Source organism: Limulus polyphemus, unplaced genomic scaffold, assembly GCF_000517525.1.
Source record: "Limulus polyphemus unplaced genomic scaffold, Limulus_polyphemus-2.1.2 Scaffold1791, whole genome shotgun sequence".
Taxonomy (NCBI): domain Eukaryota; kingdom Metazoa; phylum Arthropoda; class Merostomata; order Xiphosura; family Limulidae; genus Limulus; species Limulus polyphemus.
The window spans coordinates 228,359-238,725 of NW_013667401.1; the positions used below are offsets into that span (position 1 = coordinate 228,359).

Consider the following 10,367-nt stretch of genomic DNA (forward strand, 5'->3'; position numbering starts at 1 on the left):
AATGTACAACAATGTTGTACATTTACTGTACATTTGCTGCTGTATTAAAGTTTTTCTTCATTACCCATTCAAGCCGTCTCCAGCCATTATTAGTCCGAGTGTTGGTTGTGGGTGGTGTTGACTAGTTTCCTTCCATCTAGTTTATAACTTAAAAATGTATTTTTGATTCGTGAAAATATAACTTCCGGAGTTTTTGTTCCGAACTAACAAACTGACTGTTTACGATCTTTACAACTCTCGAATTTCGTCTGACCAAAACTTCATTAGTTAATATTCATTCAGTCCAGAAGCAAACACATTTGACTTTATCCTATAAACACTCGTTAACTAAGATTTGTAGAACTGAGTTTTAATTTGAAAATTAGTGAAGCGTCAGATTACATGAAGAACAGCGTTACTTCTAGTACAATGTTACGAAAAATTACAAGTTTTTTTTTTATGTTTTAAAACTTTCTGCAGTCTTGAAGACACTGAAGAGTCAAAAGGCCATCTCCCGTGGTCTAGGAATACAGCCAGCTGCTGGTTTTGCACAAGGCTCTTGTACAACAGCCAAAAACAAACGTGGGAATTGTAAACCTCTCAGAGACTGTCCTGAAGTTTTAGCTACTATTCGTGAGGTATACCCTACAATATGTCGATGGCAAGGTGTTTACCCTACTGTCTGCTGTCCAAATGAATCAGTAGACACGAACGTTCCAAATCTTCAGGTTTTTAGTACGAGAATGCATTTTTGATATTAAAATATTCTGAAACGCCCATCTTTTTTTCTCTGCTTTATTAGTAAAGTATTTAACATCTCCTTTAATCTGTCTTCATCTTATGTGTGTGTGATTTGTTTCAAAATTATATTGTCTTATTAATAAATTACTAACACTGCTATATGCAAAATTAAGTCATTTTCTGACATAATGAATAACATTTAAAAAAATCCCATTTGAATATTTTATTTGATATTTTTACAACTGACATTCTCCCCAAGCTTACATATCACTGAATTGATCTCTATCATTAGTATTGTACATTAAAGAAAGTAAGGATGTATATATATGCGTGCGTTATTATGTTTCTGTTTTGTAATACAGTTTTTCTTTAAGACTGCGGGATTCGTCCGAAAGTAAAAACAAGAAATGACTTTACTCAACTGAGTCGAACTACCCCTTACGATAACAGATTTGCTCTGATTGGTGGAGAGGAGGTCGAACGTTTCAGCTGGCCATGGATGGTAAAGTACAGCTTTTGAAAGTAGCAATTTGCCAAAGATTTAGTATCTTTGAGAAACATAATAATATATAGTTTTGCTATTAATAATATGTGAAAGAGTAAGTAGCTTCGAAAAAAAAGATAATAAATAGTTCTGGAAATTAGTAATATGCCAAAGATTAAAGACATTCATAATTTTTAATTAATTTCCCAAACGCTTGGAAATCTGCAATTATGGAAACATAATTTTCATTTTGTGCGTGTGTGTGTTTTTTATAGCAAAGTCAGATCAGGCTATCTGCTGTGTTCACCGAGGGGAATCGAACCCCTGCTTTTAGCGTTGTAAATCAGGAGACTTACCATTTTTAAAAACCTAATAAACTTCATTTAGTTCTGTCCCTTATGTAGGAAACTGTTTTAGTTCATCTCATGTTACAATACACATTTAACTGGAACAAAAAAATCTTATGAAAATTAATCACTGAGTAACTTTTCAGACGAGACAAATCTATAAAACATGAACAAATAAAGAAAATAATACGCGAAAAAGTTAACTTCAGACGACCTTTATTTATGAAATCAGTGAAAATTTAGAAATAATTTTTAATTTGTTGGTTTGTTGTTTTACTCCAATGACGTTATAAAAATCAACATGCTCGTGCATTTTCTGTAGGTAATCCATATTCCAATATTCAACACATTTTCCTAAACGATTAAAAACGTTAGTCGGTAGTTACTAGTTTTTATTGTGGTATTCTCAGGTTAAACTGATTTTCGGAAAAAGTACTAGGTAGGCCCACTTGTGTGCCCTTGGGTTACTGAAACTGGCCCGCTGGAAGTCGTTGTCCACACGTGGCTGATGGGAGAACTAGCAGGATAATTCACGAATTAACATTGAATTTAACTAAACTATTTCTTACCTTAAATTCAGCCAAACACAATTTATTTATTTAAAAAATCATAGAACTTATGTTGGACACTGGACGGTCACTGGGCTGACGAAAAAGTTAAATGATTTTCTTCCCTCGAGGTGTCTCCACGTCAACCAACTCATTTGAGATACCTTGTACTATTCTCAAGTCATTACAACTGGAGCTACCACGTGACTTTTCCTTCTTACTCAACAAAGAGGTGGCCGTAACCTCGAAACACCACCTGTTCTACCATCGAAGAAAACTGTTGTTTACATTCTTGCATAACACTGCTGCATCACAGCAACAAACTCTTTGGGCAGAACAGGTGTTATCTCCAGGGAATAATAAAGGAACAAAGGCAGCTAGTACGACGTCAGCTTTACGATTTTCTGGACCACGTGTTATGAGAAACTGCATAAACTCAGAATAAACGATTTCTTTTTCAAATTTGCACATTAAAATGAGAAGATGGAAAAGACATGGCATGTTTGCATACCACAATAATATGCTACTTCGTTAAGAATGAGGGACGTGATTGGATAAATAGTGTACTTCTTATGCTTAATTAATATCTAACTTAAATTTGTTATTTTATATGGCTCTATAACCCAAAAAAATCTTAGATAAGTTAATATCATTAGTCCTATCTGACTATTTATGTTTCTGATCAGGAAACACTATTAATTAAAATTCACATTAATGGCAAGTATTTTCACATTTCTTTTATATATTTGTTCATTAGTTAGGTACAGGCAACGTTGTAAGCAAATTATTTTAAATCTTCAAAACAGGAACAAAGCTGAAGTTTATTGGTTTTAAATCTTCAGAACAGGAACATAGCTGAAGTTTATTGGTTTTAAATCTTCAGAACAGGAACATAGCTGAAGTTTATTGGTTTTAAATCTTCAGAACAGGAACATGACTGAAGTTTATTAGTTTTAAATCTTCAGAACAGGAACATAGCTGAAGTTTATTGGTTTTAAATCTTCAGAACAGAAACATGACTGAAGTTTATTAGTTTTAAATCTTCAGAACAGGAACATGGCTGAAGTTTATTGTCTTACTTGTTTCTAAAGAGTATCACAGTGATTTTTTGCGAGATAATTTTGGGGTATGATAAATAGAGTACTATTCGTGACAAAACGAATCCTAATCTAAATTTAGCGTAAGTATTTTATTTATAAAACTGTCATTGCAACAGAAAGTTGCGAAACTTTATGTGAATTGCTTATTTTATCTTTTTTTTTCGCAAAAGACAGGAATTTTCATACAAATCTCTCGAAACAGGCAAATGTTTATTTGTGGCGGTTCAGTAATCTCGGAGAATTACATCATATCTGCTGCTCATTGTTTCGAAATGCAGTAAGTAAAAATTATTTCTTATTGGCTTAACACATGCTCTAAAAAGTTTATAATTCAATAAATCATTGAAATTTAACTTGAAATGTACTTAGGGTATTTAATTTATTCAATACAATTCTAAATAAATATTAATTCTATTTTATAACAATGTATGTCGCAGCATATGCGACTCGTACAAGTACTGCAGGCTACATATTTATATTTTACGTATTTGTTCGGTAGCGAATTTCTGGCCATTTCACACTGCAGTATTGTCACAGATAGGCTTATGATTAAAGAAATACGTTATAGCTCTTAGAGAGCAATTGAAATTGTTAAAGTACAGTCTTTAATGGACCCGGCATGACCAGGTGGTTAGGGTGCTCGACTCGCAATCTGAGGGTCGCGGGTTCGAATCCCTGTCACACCAAACATGCTCGCCCTGTCAGCCGTGGGGGCGTTATAACGTCACGGTCAATCCCACTATTCGTTGGTAAAAAGAGTAGCCCAACAGTTGGCGGTGGGTGGTGATGACTAGCTGCCTTCCCTCTGGTCTTGCACTGCTAAATTAGGGACGGCTAGCGCAGATAGCCCTCGTGTAGCTTTGCGCGAAATTCAAAACAAACCAAACCAGTCTTTAATGTTTTCGCTGAAAGCAATTAACTCGCACATCAGCACTTTTAGGAAGAAATATGTTCCAAAACAATATGTTATCAATGATATCAACCTAAAGAGAATCTTCCAACCCAAAATGACATCGCAATAAATCTGGGCTTACCTCATAGTGCCGATAACGAGAAAATAAACCAGAATCTGAAGCCGAAGAAGACTCACAAGTCGTATCTTGAAATAAAAGAGCTATTTTCGTGAGAAGGTTGGCTTAAAAAAGTGGAATTAATGCACTTCCATTCGAGTACATATTTGTCAACCGAGTGCAACTTCAATCAACCATTGTGCCTTTGGTATGTTTAGACGTTCAAAAATAATAAAAGTTCTGTAAAAAATGTGTTAAGATCTATCGTTTGTTTTTCACGGAAACTTGACATGGAAAGTTCAAGGTAAGCTCAGCAATAATAGATATTAATGACCATAAAACCGAGCACTTTGAAGGTTGTTATTATAATATACGACTGACCTTTAGTAGTGTCTATAGTTTATAAATCTTCATTATAGGTTTCAATTTTAGATGAAATATACTTTACAGTCCTTTTTTTTATCCTGTAATAGAATAGATAATTTAGGGTAAAATAGAATATTGATAAAAAACATATAAGGGTAACAGTCCACTAGTCCGCCATGTTATTGAAATATGTTGATTTTTCTATCATTGTTGTACACTTTTGGAACTAATGAAATTAGAAGATACCCTATTTTCTACATTTTGGTTCTTGTATTTGTCCTAGTACTAGGACGTTACCATAGTATTGATAAACTTAGATTGAAAAGATTAATCTCTAAGGCATAAGCCACTCAGGATTACCTTAATCGCTACTTGAAGCAGTTGTATATTGTGGTCAGTATTTTCTTAATGTGTAATGCATAGTTGTAGGGTAAGACATTTTGTTTAGTTTCATTCGTTTTAATATAATCTATTTGTTTCATATTTACTTTCTATGATTGATTGAGTACTTTTAAGTTCAATTTAATCTGCCGTATTACATGGAAGTTTCGCTTAGCTTCTTATGTCAGCTTCCATCTTTAACCTGAGAATATTGTCGCAGGCCTAATACACTTCTAGTAGCCAAATCAGCCAATTCTGTTATTAGCAGGAATCTTGCTATAATTATTCAATATTATTTAGCCAGGAAAACCGTATACGACCCATTCAGACACAAAGGTTTGTAGAACACTATTTACCTAATATGTAAAGTAAACTACTGCATTAAATGATTGCTTGAGCTGTTTAAATGCGAAGATTCAGTCATATAATGATGAACCTGCAGAACAATAGATGTTTGTTTGTTTTGAATTTCGTACAAAGCTACACGAGGGCTATCTGCGCTAGCCGTCCCTAATTTAGCAGTGTAAGACTAGAGGGAAGGCAGCTAGTCATCACCACTCACCGCCAACTCTTGGGCTACGCTTTTTACCAACGAATAGTGGGATTGACCGTCATATTATAACGCCCCCAGGGCCGAAAAGGCGTGCATGTTTGGTGTGACGGGGATTCGAACCCGCGACCCTCAGATTGCGAGTCGAGCGCCATGCCGGGACCAGAACAACAGAAGACAACAACTTGTTACCACCTGTCTAAGAGGAGCGTCCTTATGAAATACCTTTTAGGAAGAGATTATGTCTGCCACTAGGAAGATCTGAGTTCACCAAGTGATACGCTGACCTAAGAGGACCGAGGAGAGTAAACTTCAAGTTACAGATTGTTATAAATCATTTTTTAGTGTCTTGGATCATTTCCACCTTCGTATTGAGAGCGAGTCTTCTGGATTCTGTGCCATACTGAGTCCAGACTGTTCTTGCAGCGATATTAGTTGCGAGGTCTAATAGATTCAACATGTATAATAGCTTGAAATAAGTGACGTATAACAGAAGATTATCGTTGATTATATGTCATATATATTTTTTCCAGGTCCCCTTCTGCTTACAGCGTCCGTCTTGGTTCCCACACTTTAGAAGACGGGAACAGATATGAAGTAAAATCTATTAAAAAGCACGAGCGTTACACGTCCAAGCAAGTGTATCACGACATTGCTGTTTTGAAGCTAAGACGAAAAATTACGTTCACCGACAATATTCGTCCAGTGTGTTTACCTAAGCCTAGCTTTGTCAAACAAAACTTTGAAGGAAGAACTGTTGTAGTGACAGGATGGGGACAGACTTCTCTCAGTGGGTATAATTGTGTAAATTCAGCATTGCTGAAATGACAATAGCTAAACTTGGAAACATAGAAGAAACTTAGTTTGTACTTAACAACGTACAGTAACTATACATAGCGTAATCTTGTTTAAGTTAGCTTATTAGATTACAAAGCTACACAAGGGCTACCCTGCTTATAGCCATTTCTAATTTTGAGCTGTTAGATGAGAGTGAAGACATCTAGTGAATAAAACTCCCTACTAACTCATGGATTACTCTTAATAATTTTATTTGATTTAATATTGGTATTGTTTGTTTGTAGTTAAGCACAAAGCTACACAATGGGCTATCTGTACTCTACCCACCACGGGTATCAAAATCCGGGTTCTAGCAGTGTAAGTCCGCAAACTTACTACTGTGCCACTGGGGGAGGGGGATGTGTGGTATTGAATGTCACATTTGGCGCACTCATAACCCTAAAATATGTAGCAACGTACACTATATAATACCTATATAAAATTTAACATTATTTAGCAGTTCTTGCCAGTGTTTAGTAGTATAATATTGTTTAACCAGTTTTACAAGTATTTAGCAATAAACAAGTTAAAACAGCGGTAAAAAGCAATCTTCTTTGTAACGGTCTTAAATGAACACGCTACTACAGCCAGGTTTCAACAACCAAAAAAAAACAATTTATTCAACAATAACAACACTTAGAAATACATTCAACATTTACCAAAACACAATTAATAAACAAGTGCATGGCCAGGACTTGACAGTAATATTAATAAACAATATATCATTAATATTATTTAAATTATTGAATCGGGAAGGAGAACCAGAAAGAAAAAAAAAACCTAGTTCAAGAACAAAAAAAGCAAATATAATATTCACAAAACACCTCTCTCTATATCAATAACAATATCCAGTGATAAACAGCAATTTTTTTTTCTCTTAGGGTATTTATTCACAGAGTAGCCTCACAAGTTTTGTCTTTATTTATTACCCATGTCTGCGGACTTACAACGCTAGAAACCGGGTTTCAATACCCGTGGTGGTCAGAGCATAGATAGATCATTGTGTAGCTTTATGTTTAACTACAAACAAACCTTATTGAGTAAAATACAATAGATTAACAAATAATGTTTTATAAGACGTCTCACTTGTACTTAGAATGCAAAATATACAATTACTGTTAAAATACGTACTGGTTAAGAAATTGTACGTGAATTAAGCAAAGTACATTGTGTAATTGTTGTGGTAGTAAATTAAGAAATAATGATTTCTAAGTACAATGATATCGTTGTTTGTTGATATGTATTAGCATAATGTGTTACCTTACATAAGAAATAAAAAGCGTAGCATGTATTTAGCAACGTAAAATATACAATTGCTGTACAAAGGATAATACTGTTTGAAAGGTTCTGGGTAAGCAACCGAAATTTAATAATTAGAAGGCATATACACTTTGATACCTCTATTACAGCTAGAATAAATAAGAAATTAACAATCCTTAGATTAGTTTGCCTATGTGCTGGCGTAATTAAAATAACTTTATCCATCATTGTGAACAACTCGATGACACCGAATGAACTTGTGTTCCTTCCTTTATGTTAACATGAACAAATCTATGGAATTCCCTTTTCAATAGTTCTATGACAAATATATGGTTAAACATGTTTATTGCATAAAATTTAATCATGAAAATACCCAATATGTTTATATATCTACAACAATGGTATATTTTGATATTTGTCAAACATTTTATGTCTACAGAGGTTTAGTTCGTTATATTAAAACAATTTTGGAACTTTATCACGTTGTTACAATTCATGTTATCACATTCGCTCGTGCCTATCTGATGACAGTACATCAGTACCCTGCAGCGTAGTTTCGTTGCAAAACTCTGTCGAATGACTATCATGTCCAAAGCACATTACTCCTAATTACAGATTCTCCTTAACTCATCTAGAGTACGAGGACGATGGTTTCTTAACGCACGTTTTTATAGTCTGCTGACTTGACTGGTATGTCTTTGTATGGAATATCATGAATACCCATCTTATTCTCAACTTGCTTAAGATATGCAACAGTTGAACGGGAAGTGTGACGAGAAACTTTACCTTGGCGAACCCACACTTAGAAATACATTCTAAATTTACCAAAACACAGTTAATAAACAAGTGCATGGCCAGGACTTGACAGTAATATTAATAAACCTTGGCGAACCCACACCCTGTTAACATCCTTTCTAGACAGATATTCTTCTTCAATATATTGCATACTATTGCCTGGAGCATATGGACGACACTTGCCTCCGACCTTTGTGTTTCTGGATTCTCACCTGTTACAGGATACCACACTTTGCTTATTACATCTGAAATATAAATATTTGCAGGTGTCTTTCTGGATGGTCCTGGTACCCCAATTTAATCCACATTCCTTTGTTTTCCAATATCATTAATTACAAGGGATATCTCAGTCTTGGAAATTCAAAATCTCCGATTTGAACACATCTTTATGAAATGAGCGTATGAATATTTTGCGTCGGAAAGAGCTGTATTAAGACATCCATATTCGATGGCACCACATTACCCCCCTAATGACAAACAATGAAAAAATGTAATTCTGCTACATGACATTTCACCGCAACTTTAACCCTAATGACAAACGATGAAAAAAATGTAATTCTGCTACATGACATTCCACCGCAACCTTTAACCCTAATGACAAACAATGAAAAAATGTAATTCTGCTACATGACATTCCACCGCAACTTGATCCCTAATGACAAACAATGAAAAAATGTAATTCTGCTACATGACATTCCATCGCAAATTTAACCCTAATGACAAACAATGAAAAAATGTAATTCTGCTACATGACATTCCACCGCAACTTTAACCCTAATGACAAACAATGAAAAGAAAAATGTAATTCTGCTACTTGACATTCCACCGCAACTTTATACTGGCTGCGATTGTGACGTAACTTGCTGATATATGTATTCAATATCGTTTTGGTATAATGTACTTAACCCTTTGTAATGAATATATATAATTTATAACCATATAATTTTATCATTTATTATTAATAACAATGAAGATAATACTGGTTTGAGATCTTTGTTCAAAACGGTTGTTGCTACTGTTTTCAGATCGTACATTACCAAGTAAAGTCCTAAGACAAATATCCATTCCAATTGTCGGCAAAAAACAATGTCAAGACTCCTACAGTTCCTTAACCCAAGATCAGTTTCCAAGGGGGATCACAGTCGGCTTTATCTGTGCTGGAACTCCGCAAGGAGAGAAAGACTCTTGTGTGGTATTGGATATTTAATATTAGATAAACGTATTCAGTCTTTGCTAAATCATTCACTTTGATAATAAGTAACAGAGCAGTGGTTTTCTATAGAAATAACACAATGTTTTCTTACGTATGCAAATTCAGTATCTTTGTACATTTGATATAAACACTAAACTTTTGGAATGACTAATTAACTAATTAGTTTGTTTGTTTGTAATTAAGCTATCTGTGCTCTGTCCACCACGGGTATCGAAACCCGGATTATAGCGGTTAAGTCCGCAGACATGCCGCTGTGCCACGGGGTGGGGGGCCATAACTAATAAGAAGGAAAAAAATGTTTGTGTTTCGTTTTATAGAAACACACTATATTTTTTTTTTATAAAAATGTTTTAATGTTAACGTAATTTTAGAAAAAAACACACTATCTTGTTATTGTCTCTTTTTGCTTCACTTTTCAATAAAACGCTGTTATTAAATGAAAGCCAAATATTTCACCATAGTTCTTGTTTGACGAACGTCTGTGAAATATTATTATATTAAAAACTGTTTTACATTTTTGGTTTACTTATTTATTAACTGAACTCAATAAAACTCGTCATGATGTTAATATCTAAGTAACTAGTACATAAGTTAAAACTCTTCATGATGTTAATATCTAAGTAACTAGTACATACGTTAAAACTCTTCATGATGTTAATATCTAAGTAACTAGTACATAAGTTAAAACTCTTCATGATGTTAATATCTAAATAACTAGTACATAAGTTAAAACTCTTCATGATGTTAATATCTAAA

At 34.2% G+C, this 10,367-nt stretch overlaps 1 protein-coding gene across 1 annotated transcript in view; it reads left to right on the forward strand.

Annotated features, from left to right (window-relative positions):
* LOC106464944 (clotting factor B-like) overlaps window positions 1–10,367 on the forward strand; it is an 18,745-nt gene that overhangs the window by 6,134 nt on the left and 2,244 nt on the right. Inside the window, exons 3-7 of the mRNA XM_013925117.2 lie at window positions 460–714; window positions 1,095–1,222; window positions 3,370–3,476; window positions 6,040–6,296; window positions 9,424–9,590. Of these exons, the coding sequence (XP_013780571.1) occupies window positions 460–714; window positions 1,095–1,222; window positions 3,370–3,476; window positions 6,040–6,296; window positions 9,424–9,590 (914 nt within the window). The remainder of the gene's footprint in view (window positions 1–459; window positions 715–1,094; window positions 1,223–3,369; window positions 3,477–6,039; window positions 6,297–9,423; window positions 9,591–10,367) is intronic.